A 27,152-nucleotide genomic window follows, 5' to 3' on the forward strand; every position below is an offset into this window, starting at 1 on the left:
AGGTATGTAATTTAATTTTTCTCAGCCTGTCCGTTATATGCATGTTCATGGTTTAATTATTTTAGCATAGGCCTACCTCCATTAACCGGAAACCTACCTTTAACGGAAAAATTTGCGAGTCTCATTTGATTCTGCTGAAGACAGGTTTTACTCAGTGAATAAAAGTGAAGTGTTTAGTCACCAGTGGAATAGAGGAAACACCCAACTAATAAACAGTATACATAATATCTCACTGAATTGTGCTAGCCTTCACTCAATATTTTGCATGACAACTGACGTTTGCCAACACACTGCTTCCCGGAATTGAGACTCAGCGCGTACAGTTCCCCGATGTAAAATGGGCAAATTCGTGTAATCACTGTTTAATGAAAGATGATTTGGAAGCCAACACTTTTGGTGTAATGCATACACAGAATAAACAGACACACTGAAATGTTCTCACAGAATGAAATGAAGACTTTTGTTTCCAGCAGATCAATGGACACTGTCTCCCGCTTCGTGACACACAGACTACCAGTGTGCTTACTGCGGGACTTTCTTGAGGACTTCCGGGGAGTGTGGTTTACAGCTTCCCAGTTTTAAAATTTTGTTTCAAGATACTGAAAACGAGTTGGCAAATATTTTAGTTTCTTGGAATAAATTAAAATAATTTTTAATCGATTTATGGAATAAAAAATAGAAATTATAGGAATATAGGGAAATATAGGTTCTAACATCAATTTAGGCATTTTTAGGCACTATAGGACCACCAGTTTTTAATCTTATAAATACATGAAACGTGTAAATACAACTTTATTTTATGTTATATCTTCAGGAACAAAATAGGTTTTGCCTAAAATCTGAGGTCTCATTATTAAATATGATAATTGGCTAATAGTAGTACTCTTTTTCAGTTAGCAAGGAAATCTTGCAATTATTTTGTTCTGAAGATTTTGGAGGTAATCTCTTTGTCATGTTCAAAAGCTTAGTAAAAGAGACCTTCAAATTTATTTCTTTTGCAGCAGTTAGTGTGTTAGCGGCAGCCATATATACAAAACTAAGTCTGTGATCATTTAAGTTACATCTTTCAATTAGATTCAGTTATTTTCTTCATTAGAGTTTTCTTCATTTCAGTTCCAGTATGCTTAACTGTGTATGTATAAGCACTGGTCAAATAAGAATTTGCCCCATGTCGCTACCGTTCACTTCTTGGAGACCAATTTCAGACTCAAAATCATTGAATGCCTTATTTTTGTTGACAATTTCATGGGCTATTCTGAAGATTATGGAAGTTCTCTATTTACATGTAATTTACAATTTGTATTGAATAGGTGGATTAAAATAATCACTATATTGTAAGCATTTATTGTAAGTTATCTCTTTGTCGTGTTCAAAAGCTTAGTAAAAAAGACCTCCAAATTTATTTATTTTGCAACAATTAGTATGTAAGTGGTAGCCTTATGAATGAAACTAATTTTATGATAGTGTATCATTTTTGTAGTATAGTCATTTTAATTTTTAAAATTATTTTCACCAAAAGAGTAATCTGAACTTTTGTCCATGGCTTAGAAATATTCCTACCTTGTTTGTTTCTCTCCAGGTCCAAATTGATTACTTCTTGACATATTTTATAGCCAAGCTTTTTATTTTTCATGATTAACCAGTCTTTTTTTTTCTCCAAAAATCAGCTTTTTGCTGTGGAGTTCAACACTCGGACAGATTTTCATTCGCAACTGCATGTTTGGTAGCCACAACCACGTGTTTAGCTTTTACAGATTCGATCGCGCCATTTTCCTCCAAACTTGTTTTCAGCACATTACATTCACTTGATTCACTCTCAGAAAGTTTCAAATTTCTTTGCCTGCCAGAACGGAAGACAAGAACTGAGCAATCTTCGAGTTCATTGCGTTTGATAAAGACCATAGGAAAGAAACCAATTCATATATATATATAGACTGCACAACAGATGCAACCACAGCACACAAAGCAGCAAAGTTAAATGAATAGGAAGTGAAGCTGATCATAGTCACATTAAGGAAGTTCCCAAACTTTTAGTGGCAGGCATGCGCAGTCAAAACACTAGTGCTATCGAACTGGATCAGTTTCATATACTTTATGATATGGTCAATAGCTAGGGATGAGAGTTAACCTATCAACACTTACTGATGCCATAGTTCGACATCAAGCAATGATGGCAGCGCCTAAGAGGAGACACATTTTTAAACAATAAATCCAAATCTTCACTACAATTTTTACAATCTAAAGTTTACCGGTATGTGTACTGGAGTGTACCAACAGGAAAAACCCTGGTTATTATATATTGCATTCTACTTACATAGTGTTAATATCACTGTTCGTTGCCATAGTTGTTTTTCTTTTACATTTTTATGTATTGTTTCTCTCTTGCTATTGACTTTCGTGCTTCAGATTTATTTTGTTTGTTGAGCTTTGATTTTTTTTCCCTTCATTGTACTTTTTTCATCTTTTATTTAGCTTTGTTATCTTTGTTTTTATAATAGAATATTGGTATTTTATATTATTCTGACTGAGCATGTTGGCCGTGTTGTTAAGGTCACGTAGCAGTGAGCTTGCATTCTGGAGATGGTAGGTTCGAATCTTATCGTCACCAGCCCTGACGATGGTTTTTCCAGTAGTTTTCAGTTTGAACACCATGGAAATGCTGGGGCTGTACCTTAATTAAGGACATAGTCACTACCTTCCCAATCCTAGCTCTTTCCTCTACTTGTGTCTCTGAAAACCTTTGATCTGTTGATACAACGTTAAACTACTTGCAAAAAAAGATATATTATGCTGTAATTTACATGGTTAAGTGTAAGAAAGGATCACAAGCCCTAATTTTGCCACTGCTAAAGACACAAATAAATAAATAAGCAAATAAGTAATGGTACATTGGGGATGTCAAGTTGTGTTAAATTATTAAAAGCTGATGCATTTCAATCTTGCAGCCAAGATCATCTTCAGAGCAATAATAATGAAATCAATCACATGTAATTATCACTCCATAGTCAAAAGACTCAAAATAGAAAGATCCTGTCGGAAGTGTAGTTCATTCCACAACCTCCACAGTCAAGGAGAAAGATGTTGAAGGGCAGCCTTGGTTTACTCAGTATATATCCATCCCCTTTGTTAAAATTATGGGGTGGGATTTAGCAATTTCTATCGCATTACAAATGATTCTTGGTGTAAAATGTTTCTCCTTACAAATGAGAGATGTTTCCTAAAAAATGATGTGATAGTCATTATGTATGGCATGCTGTGCCACAGCAGACTCCTGTGGCTGGCAAAGATGTAAGTGCATGAAATGTTCCTTAACTCTTGTTGTTTTCTGCCTGCATGTTTGGTCAACATAAATACACAGTTCAAAATAATTAGGGGAACATGTTTTGTAACGTCTGGTATCATCATCATCATCATCATCATCATCATCATCATCATCATCATTGTACAGTTCCAGTTTCCCGGGTACTGTTAATGAGCTTCTTCCACTTCTTCCTGTCCATATACAACTTGTCATGAAGAACATCATCCACTGTCCATTCTCTGGTAACTAGATCAACCTTAATCATGTCCATCCTTCGGGTTTTAGGTCTTTCTGCAGGTCTTTTTCCCTCCACCTGTCTTTCCAAATTTATTCTGGCTGTTCTTGTAGGCTCCATCCTCATCACATGCCCGTACCACCGTAGTCTGGATGTGCCGGTTTGGTCTAATAGGGATGTCTTTATTCCAGCTTCTTTCCTCACCTCTTCATTTCTTAATTTGTCCATCTTGGTCTTCTGGATGGTGGATCTAAGAAATTTCATCTCTGATGCTTGCAGTCTTGATGAATCTCTTTTTGTGAGGGTGCACGCTTCAATACCATAGGTCAATATTGGTATGAAATAGCTGTTTAATATCATCAGTTTGGCCGGTTTTGGAATCATGTCATCCCATAAAAGTGTTCTTACTTGTTGGTAGAATTCTGATCCCTTTTGCACTCTGTTTGTAATTTCCTTTCTGACAAAATTATCACTGGAGATTACACTTCCAAGGTAAGGAAAACTATCCACACACTCTAGCTGGTGGTCTCCTAGTTTAACACTTGCTGGACGCCCTTCTCAGTTGACTGCCATCACCATTGCCTTGGTCTCGCTGATCTTGAAGTTATATTCCTGGAACTGGGATTTCCATATGTTGAGTTTGGTCTGTACCTCCTCTTCTTTTTCATCCCAAATCATGATATCATCAGCAAAAGCCACTGCATTCAGTTCACCTAACTTTTCCTTGATGTTCTTCATTATCTTGTCCATAACAGTGATGAACATTAGTGGAGACAGTGCACTTCCTTGCTGAACTCCACTCTTGGTCTCAAACCATGATGATCAACCTTCTCCAATTTGCACACAGCTAGTACAGTCTTCGTACAACATCTGAATTTTCCTTACCAGTCCTTCAGGCACATTTCCTTTCCTCACATACACTCCCAGATCTTATCTCTTACAACACTATCATAGGCCTTTTCTATATCCAGGAATACAATGACCAGCTTCTTTCCTTTCTCCCAATACTTTTCCATCAGCAAAAATTAGATCCGTTGTTGATCTGTTACTTCTGAATCCATATTGCTCCTCCTCTAACTGTGGTTCACTGATAGTTCTCAATCTCCTTTCTATGATCTTCTCTAGAATTTTTAGCCCATGAGACAACAGGGTTATTCCTCTATAGTTGGTGGGTTTCCGTCTGCTGCCTTTCTTAAACAGGGGAATTATAACACCCTTGCTCCAATCTGCAGTTATTTTTTTGTCTGTCCATACAGCATTTAGTACTCTGTGCAGCCATTGTATACCCTGGATGCCTGCTGCCTTTATCATGTCCACACTCACTTCATCTGCACCTGAAGATTTTTCATTTAGGCATAGATTTTAAGGCTGTCTCAGTTTCTGTCCAGGTGATGGGAGGTTCTTCATTGTAGGCTTGGATTTCCAGTTCTGTATTTTGTTCTTGAACTGGTCTATTCAGTAGGTGGTCGAAATGGTTCTTCAGGACTTCTCTCATGTCACTTTCTGTCCTATCCAGATTTCCATTTTCATCTTCAAGTGCCTTAATGGTATTCATTGGTTTCCTTTTACCTCTGATAACACTATACAGTAGTTTCTTATTGCCTCCGCTGTCTTCCTCCAGTTTCTGAGTATTCCATGCCTTGGTCTTTTCTTCTATAAGTGTTCTTTTAACGTCCATTTTCTTGTTTCAGTATAATTTTCAAGGTTTCTGATCTTTGCCTCGTCTCTAGTAAGATCCGGTTTATTTTTCTCCCGATCCCTTTCTTTCCACAAGAGATTTCTTTCCCCGATTCCTGCTCTCACACTTTCATTCCACCAAGATGTTTCCTTCTCCGTTATTTTCATACTTGTCTTTCCACAAACTTCAGTTGCTTCCTTAACCAATGTGTCCCTTAGTCTGGTTCATTCTGACGGTCCATTTTCCCTTTCATTTCTTGGTAACAGGATTTTTATCCGGTTCTGATACTCAGTTCTCTTATCTATTTTATGGAGTTCCCATACTTTGATTTTTGCCATTTTCCTGTTCTGTACTTTTAGCACATAGAAGTTTCTCAGGTCCGCTACTAATAGATGGTGGTCACTGTCAAGACTCTCGCTGGGTATTACTCTGACATCTGTTACCATTCTGCTCCTTTCTTCATCTGAGATGACATAATCAATTACAGTCTTTTTTAGTCCATCCCAATTGTATCGTGTTATCTTATGGCTCCATCACTTCCTGAACCAACTATTTTTCACCAACAACCCATTCCTCACACAGAAGTCAAGGAGATGTTCACCTTCCATATTTCATCCACCATATCCATGAGGTACCATTACATTCTCATATCCTCTTCTGTCCGTCCCAATCTGTGCATTCAGATCTCCTATAATGATTACTTTCTCTTTACTAATAACTTTTTCCAAATCATCAAGAAACTGGTTTTTATCCTCTTGGCAACATCCAGTTTGAGGTGCATACACCTGTACCAAAGTTAGTTTTTCTTTCCGTAAATGCACAGTCACATTTATTATTCTTTCACTAACATACTGAATGTCAGCGACTTCTTCTAGATCTTTACTCATGATAAAACCAACACCATTCCTTATCTCTTTGTCATTTCCATGCCAATACAGTGTATACTGTTTTCTTAATTTCTTCATTCATTTCCCTCTCCATTTGGTTTCACTCAGCCCCAGTATCATTAATTTCCTCCTTTCCATGAGGTCCTCTAGTTCTTCACATTTTCCTGTGAGACTGAGTAAGTTGATGATCCCAATCCGTTTTTATCTCTTCCGGGATTTTTGCAGGACCCTGTCTGTCATCAGGCCATAAACCATCATTCCTGACATGAGTCTGCTCATGCCGGCGTCTTAATTTAGTTGATAAACGCGTTCTGAGGCTCTTATGTGTTCTGAAAGCAACTACAAATAAGCTCTTTTACTGGCTTGCTAGGCCTAATGTAATTGAGGATTTTCTTTCGGGGTTTACTCCCTTAGCCTTTGAGAATCCCTCCTCATCCCACAAGGCAGTGGGTTCCATCTGTACCACCCCTGGAGGAATGGGTTGCCTCCTCTGCCAGCTCCACTGTACCGAATCATATTCTCCGCTTTTGCTGCCGTTGAGGTCTTCACTTGTTACCCTGAGCTGGGACCCTTTACCAGATGTTACACACTGGGTCATTGTGCTCTGGGACTCGCATAAGCAGGGGCGCCACTCATTAGGCAGGGCTGCCTATAAGAGGGTTACCTCTGCAACGTCTGTTATGTGAACATTAATTTGGTAGATGGGGTTCCAATAGTTTTACAGCATACCTTGAGACCATAGCTACTCAGAGTATGTCAAATTGAAGTTATACTCCATCTGTAGGTGTAGCCATGCATTAAACTGTCAAGTGACCCCTCAAAACAAAGTGAATAGCGGTGCGTCCGTGTGTCGTTGTGAGGTACACAGACTACTGCAGTCATTTGAGCACATTGTACATCAACCAGCACATCCCTTGAGACATCTTAACGAGGTTCAAGTCACAAGGGCTGTCACTTTGACCCAGGAAGGATGGACTTTTTGTTGTGTTGCTGTGGATCTCAATGTCTTTCCGTCAGTTATTCAACGCTTGTGGAATCGCTACATTGAGACAGACCAGTTCACAGGGAGGGTTGGACAAGGTCGTGGACGCATGACAACTCCACAGGATGACCAATATCTGACCATCTACGCATTGCAGCATTGTTCAGCAACTACCAGAGAACTGCAACAAGACCTCAGGAGGGTCACTGGAGTCAGGGTGTCTGACCAGACAGTAAGGAACAGGTTAAGAGAAGTGTCCGTATGACCCAGGCGTCCTGTTCAAGTGCCCCGTTTAACGGAGCAACATCGCGCTGCTTACCTTCTGTTTGCCCGTACCCACGTCAACTGGCAACTTCGCCAATGGAAACCTGTGTTGTTCACAGACGAGTCCAGATCTCCCCTTACACAGCGTGATGGACATCAACTTGTATGGAGATGCCGTGGTGAGCAGTACATACCAAATGTTGTCTAGGAAGGCGACCGATTCGGACAAGGTTCTGTGATGTGTGGGTTGGCATCAGTATTGATGGCCGTACGGATCTTGTCGTCTTCCGTGGTAATCTTACCGCTGTGGGGTACATCGAGCAGATACTGCTACAGCACGTGTTGGTTGCTGCATACAGTGTTGGCCGTGAATTCGTACTCATACACGACAATGCCAGGGCTCATTAGCGCGCATCACCAGAGCTGTCTTGCGAGAACTGAACATTCAAGAGATGGAATGGCCAGCAGTGAGTCCCAACCTTAATCCCATCGAGCATGTGTGGGATAAGCTTGACAGAAGTGTTCGTGGGCATCCTGTTCCACCACAAACTCTCCAAGACCCTCAACAGGCTCTCGTTAAAGAATGGGACCTGATACCGCAACGTGACCTCCGTCAATGTATATGGAGCATGCCACGTAGGTGCCAAGCTGTGATAAATGCTTGTGGAGGACATATAGCATACTGAAGCTCTCCAACTGTGATAAAAATCCACCCTGGAGGACTGTTACCACTTTGTTTTCGCCCCTATTTAGACATTTCCGTTTGTGTTCTGAAAATTAACGTGAATCCATCAATGTTCTTTTGTATATTTCAATGGTAAGGAATAAAGGTTTAGTTGGTAATATACGGTACCTAGGTGTGAGGTATTGTTTTGTGGAGCATGGCATACGTTCAAAAACGTGTTCCCCTAATTTTTTTTTAACTGTGTCTATCCACAGAACAAGGAAACTTGTATATTCAAACACAGTTTAGACCAATAAGATCTTTGACAGATTGCAAACATTTTCTACGATGATCATAATCGTTATCAGAGCCCAGATTTTGATGATGTGTTATCTTCTAACTGGTGCACCATACATATTGCTAACTTTTATATAAATCCTGATTATGGCCCTCTGATTGCAGAAATGCATATTTATTAAATAATATTTTTGTCATTTTTTATTTTCAGGCATTCAATTTGGGCTCATTATTTTATCATTTTCAGCAATCAATTACATTTAATTCTTGTCTTAAATCATTCTTCTTTCTTCTGCGCTATCATTTATTCATTCTTTTGCATTTACGTTTGGGTAATCCACATATCTGAATGCCATTGGAGGTTTCAATAAACAGAATACTCAAATATTGAAAGGTTCAGTACTCACTTCAAAAATTATGAAATAAAGAAACCTTCTACAATACTTATTCAAACTCTTTGGAAATCTATATCCCTAAAGACTGAAAGTGACAAGACATTGTTTCTAATCTGGATGTGTTTGCGATGAGGGTCAGAGTTATCATCACTGTAATAGGCACTCATTCACATTATTATTATTATTATTATTATTATTATTATTATTATTATTATTATTATTATTATTATTATTATTATTATTATTATTATTACCGAGCTCGATAGCTGCAGTCGCTTAAATGCAGCCAGTATCCAGTATTCGGGAGATCATGGGTTCGAACCCCACTGTCGGCAGCCCTGAAGATGGTTTTCCGTGGTTTCCCATTTTCACACCAGGCAAATGCTGGGGCTGTACCTTAATTAAGGCCACGGCCGCTTCCTTCCAACTCCTAGCCCCTTCCTGCCCCATCGTCGCCATAAGACCTATCTGTGTCGGTGCGACGTAAAGCAAATAACAAAAAAAAAAAATTATTATTATTATTATTATTATTATTATTATTATTATTATCAGGGCTTTTTTTCTGGCAGAACGCACCAGAATGGCGTTGCGGAACCTCTTCATGGATACAAATCTCTAAGAAATATTTAGACTTCAAATATGATTTTTTTTTTTTTTTTTTTTCAGTTTAAGGAATTTTAAAAATATTATTTCTACTGTTCCCATGCTAAATGACCTTAATTGAAAAGGAAATATCACATATCGCCTTGTTATTTTGAGAATCAAAATCAATCAAAATCAAAAACATTCTTCCGGTTTGTGGGCAGCATGGATATACGGTATTCTTTCTTGTTCTTTCTTTGCTCACTTTGTAGCTGTTTTGTATATTGGTCCCAGTTCTAGTTACGTTTCATCTGGATTGCCCTCAATATAGCATACTGTTGTTCGTTGATGTAGATAATTGCCTGTGTTTGTTGCATTCTCAGCCGTAGTTTGTACTACTTACACGGCAATAGACATAACCTAAATCTGTCGACCACGAGGCTAGAATGAAAAGAATTTCAGAATATTTTTGTGTGCCTACCACAAAATGCAAAAATTGCCCAAGCAGTTTGTCAGTCCATCAAGCTGGAGCATCATCAAACTCAAGTGTGGAACTTGAAGCAACAGATGTGTCGACGAGTTCCATAACAGTCTGTAAAGTTCAAAGTGAATTTTGAAGTCTGTGGCCTAGTTGTTGGACTGTAGAGCAAAAGAATGATTTTGTAAAGAAAAACAATTGGTTGTATTTTCATGACAGCAAGTTAGGTTGCTCAGTGTGCAAAAATGTTGGAAGTTTAGGTATACAGAAGAACATGGGTATGCGGCTATCAAAAGAGTAAATAAACTGTGAATTTGTGTCTTATGGAGAAAATCGTAAACAGAAGCTAACATCTCTCAGGAAAAATATTTTTGACCACAAAGAAAGTGCTGGACACAAAAGTGCTAATAAAATAACTGAAGAAGGGGAAAAAGAAAAACTTGAGACAGTATGTCTATAGAGAGAGAAAAGGAAATTACTTGTGAAGTATTTCGTACAGATTATAAGGTGGCAAAAAAGAACCTGTCTTTCTACAATTTTGAAACTGAAATTGATTTACAAGAATTGAATGGGATTGATATGGGGAGAATTTTGCATTCAAGTAATGCCTGTATAAATATAGTAAACCACATAAGCAGTGAAATGAGAACAAGATTGATTAAAAAATGTACTTGATTCAAAGAACAAGTTCTCTCTTATTCTTGATGAATCAACTACTCTAAGTCAAAAGTCTGTTCTTGATAGTATATGTTCACACCTACATTGAAGAAATAAACATGGCAGAACCGGTCAACCTTTTCATTGATTCAATTGAGTTATATGATGCAACAGCAAATGGAATTTACAAAAGCTTGATGTCTTCTATAGGAGCACTAGGGTTCACAGAAGATTTTCTAAAGGAAAATTCAGTTTCACTGACGTGTGATGGTGCCGCAGTAATGTTCGGATTACGTGGAGGAGTTTCAAAACTTTTCAAAGACAGATTTCCTGCCATTGTTCTGTAGCATTGTGCTAGCCATAGACTGGAATTATCAGTACATGATATTGTGAAAGTGGTTTCTGGCATCAGTAGATTTAAGAGTTATGGACAGATTATATGTTATGTATCATGCCTCTCCAAAGAATGCAAGGCAGCCCCAGTCATGTGCAGCTACACTGGAGATGCAGATTTTAAAAATTGGAAGAATTCTGTCCACAAGGTGGATTGCATCCAGCTATAGAACTGTTTTGGCTGTTTGGCAGGATTTTGAAGCACTGGTACTTCATTTTGAAAGAGGTAAATCAGAAGATGGTTGTGACAGAAGGAGAAATGCACTTATGAAGGTCTTCACAGGAAAATAACATCTGTGGAATTTATTTTGGATCTGGGATTTACGATGCTTTGCAAGAACTGTCTGAACTAAGCTTAGATCTGCAGGAGAGAAATGCTGATCTTTACAAAGCCCACAGCAAGATTGAGTGTCTTGTTGATATTTGTGAGAAGAGGAGGTCTGTCCCAGGGCCTTACTGTCAGAAAGCTCTTGAGGCAGCTGCAAATCTACAGTTTAAGGGTGTTCTATTGCATTAAAAAAAAAAAACCCAGAATTTATGATCCACCAACCTCCCCAAATGCTTTCTATGAACAACTTAAAACTTCTCTACAGAAAAGATTACTTTCCAAAGACACTGAACTATCAAGATGTGCAAGAGTTCTGGATTCTAAGAATTGGCCAACAAACTCAAGAGAAAATATTCCGTATGGAGAAGCAGAAATAGGCACACTGGCAAGAAGATTCCAACTGAATGAAAGAGAAGCTATTCAAGCCTTCAGAGATCATCTGAAATTCTGAGAAGAAATGCCCAGGAAACTTTCTCAGGTTCGGAGGACTCTCAACACAATAGCTATATCTTCAAGTGAGTGTGAAAGGGGAGTTTCTCAGATGAACTTGATTGTGACTCCAGAAAGATCATCTTTGTCAGTGAAAACCATTACCTCATTACTATTTATAAGAATTGTTGGACCTCCTTTGACGGTATTTGATCCAACAGTCTAGTCTATTGAAGACTTGTGTTCACAACTGTCCCAAGCAAGCATATGCTCAAATTTTCTTAACAGGTGGTGTAATAAATATACTCCTTTTGTAAACTAAGTGAGACCAACGAAGTATGTCAAAAGTTGGTTGTTACAAGGTCGTCATTCAGCCATGGATACATAAAGCAAGACCAGAAAATGAACTGAGGAGGATGATGACATGTCAGAAATTTGGAAATTGTTTTGAATTCAATGTAAATAGGTTTCGATGAAAATTACATGCTTTCTTAAATGTTTGGTAAATCTCATGTCTTCTTCCTTAATTTCCCTCCTGTGAGTTCCAGCACCTCTTTTTCCAGAAAAAAAGCCCTGATTATTATTATTTTTATTTATTTATTTATTTATTTTTTTTTTGCTAGTGGCTTTACGTCGCATCAACACAGATAGGTCTTATGGCGACGATGGGAGAGGAAAGGCCTAGGAGTTGGAAGGAAGTGGCTGTGGCCTTAATTAAGGTACAGCACCAGCATTTGCCTGGTGTGAAAATGGGAAACCACGGAAAACCATCTTCAGGGCTGCCAACAGTGGGATTCGAACCCACTATCTCCCGGATGCAAGCTTTTCCAAATCCAAAAATACGAAGATGATTTCCTTGTTCTTTTCCAGAAGTTTTTCCATTATCGTTCACACTGTAAATATCAAGTCTATTGTTAATCTATTCGGTCTAAAGCCATATTGTTCTTCCTCTAACTGTGTTTCCATTATATCCCTCAGTCTTTTGTCTATAACTTTCTCCATTATATTTAGCTCGTGATAATAGGGTTATACCTCTATAATTTTCATATTTCTTTTTTTTTTTTCTTAACAATGGTACAATGCTTCCTTGTTGCCAATCTTCAGGTATCCTCCCATCCTTTCATCCATGGAGTTGAGCGAAGTTAAATGGAATGGGAAAGGAAAGAAGAGTATGAGGAAAGATATACACTGTACTGGAGTGGAACAGCTGGAGGAGTATGTGGATATGGTAGAGTACATCAGCAACAGGATAATGAAAATTAGACTGAGAATGAGGAACGAAGTAAAGTGTATGTACCACATACAGGGAACAAAGAGGAGGATATTGAGGAATTCCAGGAGAAACTAGAAAAGGAGGTAACTGATGTGGAAGAGATTGTATTGGGAGGCGTAAATGCACAGGTGGGAAAAGAAAGACAGGGAAACAAAGAAGTAATTGGACCATATGGATATAGGAAAATTAATGAAAAAGGAGAGAAGCTAGTTGAGTTTTGTGAGAGGAATTGAATGATTGTGGGCATCCCATAGTTTCAGAATTAAAAAAACAGGAGAATTACAAGATATGGCTGGGGTGACAGAAGAATAAAATCAGTAATTGATTACTTTCTGGTGGAAAGGACAAGTTACAGGCAGTTGATGGTTACAACAGCTTTACCAGGAGAAGCATTTGATGGAGATCATAGAGGTGTGATAGCAAAAATGAGAGTGGGGAAAATGGAAGTGGTGGTCAATAAAATTGGGGAAATTAAAAGATAAGAATGTACAGAAAGAATTTCTGGACAGACTGAAACAACAAATTAAAAGATAAGAATGTACAGAAAGAATTTCTGGACAGACTGAAACAACAAATTCCAGTTACTGAAGTAGGATATGTGGAAGATAAATGGTCCAACTTCAAAAGGTAGTTTATAAGTGCAGCAGAGAGTGCCTGTGGTAGAATATTGATGAGAATGAAAGAAAAGAAGACACCGTGGTGGAATGAGAAGGTGAGAGAAGCAGTGAAAGAAAAGAAGAAAGCATGGCAAGAATTGAATAAAGATAAAATCGAAGAAAGCAAAAAAAAAAAAAAAAAAAAAAAAAGAATTGGTAAGACAAGAAAATAAGATAAGTTGGGAAGAATTTACACAAATATTGGAAACGAATGGAGCTGGCAGTAAAAGAGTGCTGTATGGACTTATATGAAGTAATAGGAAAGAAAGAGTTTATACAAAGCCAATGAAAGAGGAAGGTGGAGAGTTGATAACACATCCAGAAGAAATAAAGAGAAAATGCAAAGAGTATTTTGATAAACTGCTGAATGTGAGAAATTGTGCAGAGGAGACAGTAGTAATACTGTGTGGTGACTCAACAGTAGATGATGATATAACAATGTTAGAGGTGGAATTAGCAGTCTGTAAAATGAAAATGGGAAAGGCACCAGGAATGGATGAAATTAATGTGGAAATGATGAAGGCTGATGGACCTGTCAAACTACAATTTGTGTACAGATTGTTAAAGTGCATATGGAAGCAGAAACATGTTCCAGAAATCTGCAAAAGGGAATAATAATACCATTCTTTAAGGAGGACAAAAAAGTGTGTGATAGCTATAGAAGAATCACACTCTTATCACAAGTGGCAAAAATTCTGGAAAGAATATTAGAGAGGAGAATGAGAAGAAAGGTAATAGGAGAGTTGCAAGAGGAACAGTATCGCTCTAGAAGTGGAAGATCTACAGTGGAACCAATCTTCAGCATGAGGTAATTAACGGAAAAGAATTGGGAATATAGAAAGGATCTGGTCATAACATTCATAGGTCCAACAAAGGCATAAGATAGTGTTCTCAGTGAGAAGGTTTGGAAAATCATGGTCAAAAAGAGGCTGGGTACATAAACTGTACAGATGGTGGAAGCAGTGTACAAAAAAATGTGTCAGCAGCCTACAGACTCTGTTTAAAACGGCAAAATGGTTTGGAAATAAAAGTCGAACAGGGGAGTGTGCTGTCACCTCTCTTGTTTCTAATGATTATGGATGGAATTTTAAAGGAGACAAAGGAAGCATACGGAAATAGGGAGATGAGGCTATTACTATTTGCAGACAATATTGTGGCCTGGGGAACAAACAGCAAAGAAGTACAAGAACATGATGCACTGAATGAGAAAATTGAAGAGTATGGTACAAAAACCAGCACAAAGGAAAGTAAGACCATGGTGGTTAAAGCCTTGAAATTGTTGACAGTTTCAATTACCTAGGGAGTGAATTAATGCAGAATAGAAGACTGGACATTAGATTAGCAAGAAGGTGCAACAGGGTAATTCATTCTACCAGAGTATAAGAAACCTCATCTGGAATAATGAAGTACCAAGGAAGGGTAAAGAGATAATGTACACAAAGTATTATGCAACCATATTGACCAATGCAGCTGAGACCTGGATACTTATAAGTAGGGAGGAGAGTAGAATTCAAGCCAGTGTGATAGGAAAGACAAGGAAAAATAAATTGAGAAATGAAGATGTGAGAAAGGACGTTGGAATAGAAAACTTAAATGCGAGAATTGATAGGAGTAAACTAAGATGGTTGGGCATGTAAAGAGGATGGAGGAGCAAAGAATACCAAAACAGATGATGGAGCTGAAGTTGGAGGGAAAGAGAGCGAGAGGGAGACGTAGAACAAGGTGGATCAATTCGATAAAGAGGAGTGCAAGAAGCAGCCTGGACTGGGGCAGAATTATGGAAGAGAAATGGTTGGAAGGAGAGAGGAAGTTGGAGAAGTGCCGTAAATGCCCCGACCTGGCAGGAGTTGGATAAGGGGAAAGGAGGAGAATGATAATGACATCCGGTTGCCCTTGTACTTCCTCTCTGTTTGCTCCCGACACACACCTTTGTCTCCTTCACAATTTTGTCCTTAACCATTATGAATAACAGTCATGATAGCACACTTCTTTATTGTTGTCCAGTTTCATTCCAAAATCACTCTGTCCTCATATGTTTCTGAACACTGCTGCAACAATTTTTGTACATTGCTTGCACATATTCTATCATTTGTTTTCCACATCCTTCCTCTTGCATTACTGTACTTTGTCTATGACTATATTAGGGCGCACTATCGGTAGCCCTGAAGATGGTTTCCCATTTTCACTTTTGCCTGAATTAAGGCCACGGGCACTTCCTTCTCATTCCTAGCCCTTTCGTATCCCATTGTCACCATAAGACCTATGTGTGTTGATGCAACGTTAAGCCAATTGTAAAAATAAGAAACAAAAAAAATTGGTCTTGGTATTGTGCCTTCTGAGAATATTGCTAATCCTGTCCATGACAGGCTGTAAGTGTGACAAGAAGGACAAACTCATGGGAGGAGAACCACGTGACAATCTGTCTTCCAACTTAGGATGTAGCACATCATTTAGCTATTTCATTGAATTGCCATTGCTTACGGTAGCAGCGAGAAAGGGGGGCGAGGGGGGGGGCAGTTGCCCCCCACTTTGTGGAGAAAAAATTATTCCATTTTAGCTGTCTGAAACTAGGAATATAGGAGTAATTTTTTTTTATAAAAGCACTTTGTACAAGCCCTGTTTTCTTATCAGTTAATTCTTTACTTTATTTTCGTTAATTATTAGCGGAAATACGCACAAAATGTCGCTCATCACGGCTAACTGATTTGCATAGCGCCACAGCAAGTAGTGGGGACTTTGCATATGCTGTGAGAAAGGGTACCAAATTTTTTGCCAAAATCATGAACACTGAGGTATGATTCACCGGCTTGCCGCGCACATTCGTCTGTCTAGCAGTCTCTTTACTCTCTGTTAGTTTCTTAGTGTATAGGCCTAGTCAAATACTAAATAATTTTAATTGCATAATCACGCCGTACTTCTATTTAATTTTAATAGATGTATAAATTGTACCTTTGGTGAAATTTTTATTGTATAGTCTATTATTGAATCAGAATCCCAAATTATTGCCACACTTAAGTTGGTAAAACATTTACCTCTCTGTGGAAATTAGCTCAGAGAGCATAAATAATTCCCTCTTTGGAGGGGTTTTTTTTTCCAGTTTACAAGCATACACCACGCCGTCTTCCTCCCTCCCACCCCCCACCCCCTGCCCACCCGCTATATCCCACTAAACCATATACTTTTTGTTGTCTGTATATTTTTTGCCCCTCCAGACTTAATTCCCAGTCACCGCTGCTGATTGCTTAGGAATATTCTGGTTAGGAACTCAAGTTTACTGTTTAACTGATCCTTCTCACAAACCTTTTGCTCCATTCTCTTTGACTGTAATCATCTCCTTGTATTATCCTGATATTGTCAGATTTTGCTGTATTGAAACAATCATTATCCATTACCATGTTCTAGTCCAGTTGCCATATACATGTTTGTCCATGATAATCTGAATGTGTATCTGCCTCTCTTCACTGCCAAATTACAATATCATCAGCAAATAATGTTGTCTTCATTCTTCTAGCTCTATAAACTGTTTATGCTGCCCTTAGGGTAAGGTGTTAAAATGATCTGCATATGATAAATAAAAATTACTAGGAATATAATCATCATTTTTTGTTACGTATGAACATTCTTATTAACTGACTACTAGCAATTAGTTTGATTATTACACTGCCAGCTCTTTGTTGTACCTTATGTTTTTAACCTCTGGCAACACGATTACATGTTCTTTTCACTTAGCCATGATGAACACACATATATTTTCACTCTTGTTTTATGTGTGAACATTCTGATTGACTGACTGGTAGCAATGATATCCTAATGATTTTAATTATTTCACTACCAGCTCTGTATTGTACTTTCTGTTTTTAACCTCTGTTTCAACACAATTGTGTGTTTTTCTCTTAGCCATGTTGTAACATTCTATGTTTTTTTCACACTAGTTTTAAGCCTATTTGATTTTCTAAATGTAAATGTTGATTCTTAGGGTGCCATATATTTTAAGGACACTAGGTTCAGTGCCCTGGCCTAACTTTAGGCTAAGATTTATTTTGGCTGATGATGCTTACGACAGTTAAGCAAAACATGTCCCATCTTACAACGCCTGTTGTAATGTTTATATCCTAAATATAAGGAAAGAAAAGTATTGGAAAGGTGGTGTTAACTATTATTCTTATTTTAATGTTCAGTATCCAGTATTCGGGAGATAGTAGGTTCGAACCCCACTGTCGGCAGCCCTGAAAATAGTTTTCCGTGGTTTCCCATTTTCACACCAGGCTGTACCTTAATTAAGGCCACGGCTGCTTCCTTCCCACTCCTAGCCCTTTCCTGTTCCATCGTCGCCATAAGACCTATCTGTGTCGGTGCAACGTAAAGCAACTAGAAAAAAAAAAGACCTATCTGTCTCAGTGTGATGTAAAGCAAATTATAAAAAAAGAATAATATGTTTTAGATCATCAAGTAAAAAGTGGAATGTGTGTACAACAGAATATTTTCATTATGCCATGCCATGTTGCGGTGTTATACTGCATTCAAATTACATGATATTTTAATATATGTATTTTTGTTTTTATCATTATTCCAGGTGGCGCAGATTTTGGTATGGATCACCCACATTAAAACTGCCAGAGTGGGACGATTTAGATTTTGAAACCCGACATGTATGTGATCAGTTCGTTTCACATCATCTGGAGAAATGTAACCGTGATATTGCCAGAAATAAAAGGTACAACTTTTATGAGTTTTTACCATGAAAGTTTCTTTTAAGTTGCATACGACTGTAAAAGAAAAGACTTTCATAGTTATTGGGTTTTAATTAGATGTAGCTAGTGGAGCTCTTTCTGTCATTAAAGTTTGTAAGGCCCCTACTACATATGACTATTTTTGAAAGTTATCCTGAGCCTTTTTTATAATTTGCTTATATATTTTCTTTCTCTTAGAATATAGTACATTTATATTTTGAGATTGTTATTCATAAACATTAATGAACAGTCTTCATGGGCCATCTGCAGTACAATGTGAGTAGTACAATACTCTTTTGTTATCGTCCACCAACCTTCAAAAGAGTTTATGTATAGGGGAGTAGAGAATTATGTCTTTCGTATTTAAATTAAGTTAATAAGTGATTGTATTTGAACTGTAACTTGTAATATTGTAAAATGAACCTTCTATATTAACATGGTAGCAGTCCATGGTTAAATCGAAGGAAAGTACGAACGGCTGTTTAATGAAGGAAATATTTTGTGAAGATGAAAATGCAGACATTACAATACCGGTGTTTGATGGTGAGAACTATGGGAACTGGAAGAAACTAATTCAAATGTATGCAAAAGATGAAGAAATGTACTGCAGTCATTTCAATGTCAAAGCTGGGCATGGCTAAAGAAGATTGGGATGAAAATAATCTGAAAGCCATCACCTACATATACAGTGCTATTACAAACAACCAGCTTGAGTTCGTTCAAAATTATGAAGAAATTCAATGAATTGTATTCTAAAGAATCTTGCTTTGCTTGTTGTTTTAAGGGATCTAACATCAAAGGTCATTGGCCCAGTCTAAAGAATCAACAGCACTACAAATAGTTTGCAGAAATAAGTTAGACAAATTGAGATTAAAAGAGTATAGTGACAGTGGTATTTTTCAGTGATTTTGAGAAAGCTGTGAATGAATTGAAAACTGTGGGAGCCAAAGTGACAGAAAAATAAAAGATAATGCTGAGAACCTTGCCATAGTCATTGAGTCATGTTGGGGGGCTTAATCAGTGTGTTAAAAGAAGAAGAACAAAGAGTCGAATATGTAAAAAGCAAGATAAGAATGATAGATTTGAAAGACACAGTATAAAACGAGAGTGCAAAATTCAATACTTCTGCACTGAAAGAAGTCCTAGTACACATAAGCAAGAACAGGATTGTTATGATTGTGGTAAGCCAGGGCACTTCAAGAAAGGCTGTCAGCAGGCCGAAAAAGGCAGAGGTTCACAGTAATGTGGTCCAGGCGAGCAGCAAGGTTCGAGAGACAGTCGGTATCAAGGAGGCCAAGGTTACCGACAGAGTGGAAATGACAGTCTGTATCAAGGAGGTCAAGATTATCAACAGAGTAGACACTGTATGAACAGCTTTGTAACAGAAGACCAAACTATGACAGGGCAAAAGGAGATAGAGTCAGGTAACAAAGATGTAATACAGATTGATTGGTTGTTAGGCAGTAGTTGCACAGATAATGCAATGATGAATATTTTTCTGATTTCATACATTTGAAAAAGCCTATTAATGTAAAAATTGCTGTTGGTAATGTTTCAAAAGCCACTAAATTATGGCATATAATCAGTAATACTAAGGTAATTGAAGGAATAGGTGACCATAATGCTGTAGTAATTGATATAGGACTGGTGCCGAAAAAGTTTAATAAGAGGGTCACACAAGATGAGAAATTGTACAGAAAAACTAAAGTTGAAGAATTCAGGACTTACCTTAAATCACAATTCAGTTGTTGGATAAGTGAAGGGAGTAATGTGGTTACACTTTGGGCAAACTTTAAAGGAATCATTTGGGAAGGAGAGAAGAGATTTGTATCTGTTAGGAAGGGTAAAATGACCTCAGACCCTGTTTATTATACAAAGAAAATAAGGAAATTAAAAAGGAAATGTAGAATTGAATGGATGAAAACCATAACGGTACAAGTGACATTTTTTTAAAAAATGAGTTAAGTGCAGGATGTAACTCCGGGAGGATGTATCCTTTCACCAGCAAAGAGATACAAGTGATAGCGGTAATATTCTGCGCTTTAGTGATGGGTGGTATAACTCCAAACAACATGCTTTATATGAGTGTTAAAATGTTTAAATGCCTTTTTCTCTGAATGACCAAAATGCTACTTATACCATTATGGTTTTCATCCATTCAATTGTAAACAGGAAAATCAAAGAGGGTAGGGAGAATAGAGAAACTAGAAAACAGCTAATAAAGGAACTTAATAGAGTGAAGAAGGAAGAAAAAGAAAATTAAATGAATGGCGTACTTCATGAGGGTAATGACCATAAAGGGAAATGGAAAAGGCTGTATTCATATATTAGGAATGAAAAGGGAAAAGGAATCCAAATTCCCACAATGGCAGGAGAAGGGGGCGAGCAGTTTTTAACAGATAATGAGAAAGCAAATCTATTGAGTAGGGAATTCATAGTTTCAGTAGAAGATTGTCGGGAGTTGGAAACCGAAACAGAAGATAGAGAAGGAGAGAGTCATAAGGAAACAAGAAGCTTCTCATTCACAAATGAGGATATTTTCAGAAAAATCCAACTGTTTCAGCAAGGAAAAGCAGCAGGGAGTGTTCAAATTACTAGGGAGGTATTAAAGGCAATGAGGTGGTACATAGTGCCTTATTTAAAATTTCTCTTTGACTATATCATAAATAATAGTGTAATACCAAAGGAATGGAAGGAATCTATAATACTACCAATTTATAAAGGAAGGAGTGATAAAAGGAAACCTAAGAACTACAGATCAGTCAGCCTGACCAGTATAGTTTGTAAAATACTGGAGAGTTTAATAGAAAAATATATTTGAGAGGTATGTGAAGATAAAAATTGGTTCATGAGGAGCCAGTATGGATTTAGAAAGCAATTTTCTTGTGAGGCACAACTGGTGGGATTTCAGCAGGACATATCAGATCAAGTTGGATTTTGGGAGGCCAGTTAGATTGCATAGCCATAGACCTTTCTGAGGCATTGGACAGAGTGGAACATGGAATATTATTAAAGAAACTGGAGGGAATAGGATTGGACATAAGGGTTACATGTTGGATAAGAACATTATTTTCTAAATTCAAACATTCAAAAAGTCAAAGTAAGCAGGATATTATGTATCACAGGAAGAGAAAGTTTGGAAGGGAATTCCACAGGGTAGTAAAATTGGCCCATTACTATTCTCAATATATGCAAATGATTTAGGGAACAATATAACATCAAAAATAAGATTGTATGCAGATGATATAATTGTACATAGGGAAATAAATTACATAGAGGATTGTACAGAATTGCACAGGGACCTTGACAGTATCCAACAATGGGTTGAAGAGAATAATATGAAGACTAATGGAGGCAAATCAATTGTCACAACATTTACAAACAGGAGTTTAAAAACTGAATTTAAATATACTTTGGATGAGGTAATTGTCCCAAAAGATGGCAAGTGCAAATACTTAGGTGTGAGATTTGAAAGTAATTTGCTCTGAAAGGGTCATGTTGATGATGTTGTTGGGAAAGCATACAGATCGTTACATGTCATAATGAGGCTACTTAAAAGATGCAATAAAGAATAAAAAGAGAAAACTTACTTAAGTATGGTTCGTCCATTATAGGAATATGCAAACAGTGTTTGGGTTCCTCACCAGGAATACCTAATAAAAGAAATAGATGGTGTGTAGAGGAAAGCAGCAATATTTGTAACAGGAGATTTCAGGAGAAAAAGTAGTGTATCAGAAATGTTGGAGAAACTTGGGTGGGATGCTTTAAGTAAGAGAAGGGAGAAAACTAGACTTATAGGATTATATAGAGCTTATATAGAAGAAGCATGGAGAGAAATCCATGAGAGGCTTCAGTTGGAAAATAATTATATCGGCAGGGGTGATCACAAGTATAAAATTGGCGAGATTTTAGCAGAAATTATTGGGGTAAATTTTCATTCATTGGGAAAGGCGTGAAGGAGTGGAACAGTTTACCTGGGGAAGTGTTTGATCCTTTTCCAAAATCTGTACAGGTATTCAAGAAAAGAATAAACAGCAACAGAGAAAAGAAATGATAGAGACGATTCGACCTGTTTTCCCATAGCTGACAATCTATTATATTTACATGAATTTACATGTTGTAAGTACCTCGTGTCAAAGTTTCTACCTGTTTGGCCAATATAGGTGGATGGACAGCTACTACATTTAAGCATATAAACACCTGATGTATAGAATTTATTATTAATTGAGTTTGTGTTTTGTACAATTGATGCAGTTTTAAAATATATTTTTATATCATGTTTTTTGAAAATGTTAGTAATCTGGTGTATCTCTGGATTATTAAAAGTGAAAGTGGAAAATAAGGGTATGTTAGTGTTTTCTTCTTTAGTGAGGGTAGTGGAAAGTCAGTGTCTGACTTTATTTATTATACCTTCAATGAAATGTTTATTTTATCCATTGGCGTTGGCTATGTTTCTGATGGTGTTTAATTCATGGATAAGGTTTTTTTTTTAACATTGGAATATTGAATGCACAATGAACCATGCTGTAATAGGCAGTACGTTTATGGACTTGTGGGTGTAAAGAGTCTTGATGAATGGTGTTTATGGTTTGTGTAGGTTTTTTATAAATTTTGTAACTAAGGGAATTATGGTGTCTTGAGTCTAGAAAATTGATTTTATGTTCAGTTTCTGATTCTAGAGTGATTTTGATATATGGATCAAGTGTGTTCAAGTTTGAAATGGTGATGGTAGTGTCGACTATGTATCTGGCCCAAAATTGAATGTTGTTGAAAATATTACTGTTAAAAATTCTGGTATGTTCTAAATTATCAAGGTAGATCTCAGCTAAGATTCCTGAGGCTGGCAACCCCATCGCTAGACCATCCTATCGGTATATTGTGTTGTTAAAACTAAAATAATTGTTATTTAAAACAAATTTTAAAATAGAAGTAAATTCAAGAATTTCAGGTTTACTTAATTTACTGTATTTTGTCAGATTCTTTTCTATAATGGAACAAACTTCAGATATGGGGATGCTGGGATACATGTTAATGATACTCAACGAATGGATGGAGTGGTTAGGTTTAATTTTAAAAAGGTTGATTTTGTCAACTAGCTCTTCACTGTTCCTAACAGATTTGTTGGCTAGAAAATGGTCATTTCTTTTTAGGAATCCCTGAATGAACTGTGATATTCTATATAAAGGACTGGGTCTGTAATTATCAGTCTAATAGGGATGCTGGCTTTATGGATTTTTGTAAGTGCTCTGACCGTGGGTAGGCCAGGATTCGTGTTGATGAGAGAATTACATTCATATTTTGTTAATGTACAAGATGAATTTTTTATTATTTGTTTGAGTTAACACTGGGGTTTTTCTTTCTGAGATTGTGAATTTGTTTATGTGTGAAATTATTATCTTTATTAATTTGGTTATTATTAAGATTAATGGGAATGGATTAAGGAGGTTTTCTAATTTCTTTTTTCGCTTCATATCTAACTTCATCTTGGATGCTGAGTGGTAGTTTATTTATGGCTAATTCAGTTTGTACCGTAGTGGTTATTATGTTGTCAATTATGTTAGGTTTAGGCCAAATCTGTATTGGACTTCTGCTCCATAAATTGTATCTATAACTCATGTCTTGCCTTAACATTTATTGATTTTGACTGATGATGGTCTCTAGCAAGAACGAAACTAGTTTCATCAAATATATGTAACTTTTTAAGGTTACAATAAATAGTATTGAATAGCTTTTGTTTTACATTACATTGCTCTTCAATGTGGAATAGTATGAAATTTATTACCTGTGATCGTAACCCTATAGTCAGCAGCAATGAAGATGGTTGTCCTTGGTTTCACATTTTCACATGAGGCAAATGCTGGGGCTGCACCTTAGTTGAGGCCATGGTTGCTTCTTTCCCAGTTACGTCTGTCTGTCTTGTTATGATATAAAACTAATAGTTAAAAAATAAAAAATTAATGTGACAGTAGGGTACCCTTCCCAGTCCAAATCCTGTTTCAGTTTTGAACCATCCTATTCTGTCCACTTAGGTCTTAACGCAGCTACTTCCTTTTTTATTTTTTATTTTTGTACTCATTTCTGTACCAGACTTTCACACACTTTTGCTCTGGGACACTTCCCTTAATCAATGAATATCACTATCATAGCTTGTCCACACTTCCATTGTTTTTCCATCAATTTTCTTTGATAAATTTTGAAGTAGTGGAATCAAGTCAAATATATCTTCCTCTATAACTTTATTTGCATTTGTTTATTCTTTTCCATTATGTATAAACTAATGGGGTATGTGCTATTGCTTTATTAACTTTTCTTTCCATTTTTAGGTGGCGTCTGAAGCAGCACAACCAGGTATTTACAGGTACGGCCATGATTGATTGGCTACTGAAAATGGGTTTGGCCAAAGATCGAGCAGATGCTGTTCACTATGCTTCACTGTTATTGGAGGGAAAAGTTCTGAAACACGTTGATGAGATCCATCACTTTCATGACCGTTCTCTTCTTTATAAGTTTAACATGGACAAATAAACAGAAGATTAATTTACTGTCTGCAGTTGAACATTACCTGTCATTATATTAACTATTGCAGTTGATGCTGCTTAAGAACTGTACAGGGTTTTTAATCATTTACGAAGGTGAAACACCAAGTTTTATTTAGTATGTTTTTAATTGTACAAAATGTTTTGTGTATGATTTTGCTTTATGAAACTACTGTTAAAAACCTTGTGTTTGTTCCCTACATGGATTCCTGTATATTTCAGTTTGACATCCAAGCCATTGATTGGTTATGGTGCCAGGACTTCTATGCACTAAAAAGCTTAAATATATCTATATATATAAAATAACTTGTCCTGACTGACTGACTGACTGACTGACTGACTCATCATCGCCGAGCCAAAACTACTGGACATAAAGAAATAAAATTTTGAGGATACATTTATGTTACAATGTAGGTACTCGCTAAAGGAGAATTTTTGGATATTCCATCGCTAAGGGGGTGAAAAGGGGGGTGAATTTTAAAAATGAGTGTATCTGTATCTCAAAACGTTAAAAGTTTACAGATGTAAAAATTGGTATTTAGAATCTCCTTTAAAAATAAAGAAAAACATATTTTTTGTTTTTGGAAAATCCCATTAGGAGGGGTGAAAAGGGGTGGAAAACAGGTTGAATGCCTTTAATAAGGATACTTATATCTCAGAAACTGAAGATATTACAGACCTGAAAATTGGTATTTGGGATCGCCTTTGAAAATAAAGAAATGTGTATTTTTTTAATCCAATCAACGGGGCGTGAATTTTTAAAATGAGTGTATCTATATCTCAAAACTTTAAAAATTCACAGATGTAAAAATTGGTATTTAGAATCTCCTTTAAAAATAAAGGAACACATATTTTTTTGTTTTCAGAAAATCCCAATAGGAGGGGTGAAAAAGGGGTTGAATGCCTTTAATGAGGACACTTATACCTCAGAAACTGAAGATATTACAGACCTGAAAATTGGTATTTGGGATCTCCTTTTAAAATAAAGAAACACGTATTTTTTGTTTTTGGAAAGTCCAGTTATTGGGGGTTAAACAGGAGTGACAAATTGGGGTGAATTTTTAGAAAGACTATATCTACAGTATATCTCGGAAACGTAAAATGTTACAGACATAAAATTGGTATTTGTAAACTCCTGTAACAGTAGAGAAACAGAGGTGATTTGTTTTTGGAAACTCCACTTAAGGGGAACTAAAAAGAGGGAAAAATTTTTAAATGAGCATTTCTACACTATATCTCAAAAACTTAACATGTTACCAAAGTGAAAAATGGTATTTTTTTATCTCTATTAAAAATAAAGAAACGTGTATTTTTTGTTTTCTGAAAAACCACTTGGGTGACTGAAAATGGGGTTGAATTCTTTTAATTAGGGTACTGATATCTCCAAAATTGAAGATGTTACAGACATGAAATTTGGTATTTGGAATTTCCTTTAAAAATAATGAAATAAGTATTTTTTTTGGAAATCCGCCTAAAGGATTAGTTGAATTATTTGTATGAAGATACTATTATCTCAAAAACGAAAGATTTTGCAGACGTGAAAATCGGTATTTGGGATCTGCTTTAAAAGTAAAGAAACATGTATTCTCGGAAAATCCAATGAAGGGCGGGGGGGGGGGGGGGGTGAAAGAATTGTAAAATTCATTGAATTAATTGTATGAGGGCTGGGCTGAGTGCCTCAGACGGTTGACGTGCTGGCCTTCTGACCCCAACTTGACAGGTTCGATCCTGGCTCAGTCCGGTGATATTTGAAGGTGCTCAAATATGTCAGCCTCGTGTCGGTAGATTCACTGGCACGTAAAAGAACTCCTGTGGGACAAAATTCCGGCACCTCGGCGTCTCCGAAAACCGTAAAGCAAGTAGCATTATTATTATTATTATTATTATTATTATTATTATTAATTGTATGAGGATACTTACATCTAATAAAACTAAAGTTGTTATAGACGTGAAAATTGGTATTTGGATCTCCTTTAAAAACAAAGAAAAACCTGTTTGGGGGGGGGGGGGGGGAATCATCTTGAGGGGCAGGGGTAAAAAGGAGTTGAATTCCTTTTATGAGGACACATATCTCAAACACTGAAGATGTTAGAGTTGTGGTAATTGGTATTTAGAAGATCCTTTACTATTAAAGAAACTAGTATTTTTTGCCGGAAAATTCACTTAAGGGGCGACTGAAAGGAAGTGAAAAAAGTGAATTGTTTTTATGGGGATACTTATATCTCAAAACTGAAGGTAACAGACGTGAACATTGGTATTTCGAATCTCCTTGAAACATAATGAAACATGTCTTCTTTTTTTGGGTGGGGGGTAAATCAACTTAACGGCGGTGGGGTGAAAAAGGAGTTGAGACCAATTGATTTTACTGTTCATAATGTACTTATTCT

The 27,152-nt window shown here is 36.8% G+C and overlaps 1 protein-coding gene across 2 annotated transcripts in view; it reads left to right on the forward strand.

Moving 5' to 3' along the window:
- anchor (integral membrane protein GPR155 homolog anchor) overlaps positions 1-26,369 on the forward strand; it is a 267,223-nt gene extending 240,854 nt beyond the window's left edge. For both annotated transcript variants that reach the window (XM_067139331.2, XM_067139332.2), the window contains exons 13-14: positions 18,073-18,213; positions 24,553-26,369. In XM_067139331.2, the coding sequence (XP_066995432.2) occupies positions 18,073-18,213; positions 24,553-24,754 (343 nt within the window). In that variant the 3' untranslated portion in view covers positions 24,755-26,369. The remainder of the gene's footprint in view (positions 1-18,072; positions 18,214-24,552) is intronic.
- The last annotated feature ends 783 nt before the right edge of the window (positions 26,370-27,152 follow it).

Source organism: Anabrus simplex, chromosome 2, assembly GCF_040414725.1.
Source record: "Anabrus simplex isolate iqAnaSimp1 chromosome 2, ASM4041472v1, whole genome shotgun sequence".
Lineage (NCBI taxonomy): Eukaryota > Metazoa > Arthropoda > Insecta > Orthoptera > Tettigoniidae > Anabrus > Anabrus simplex.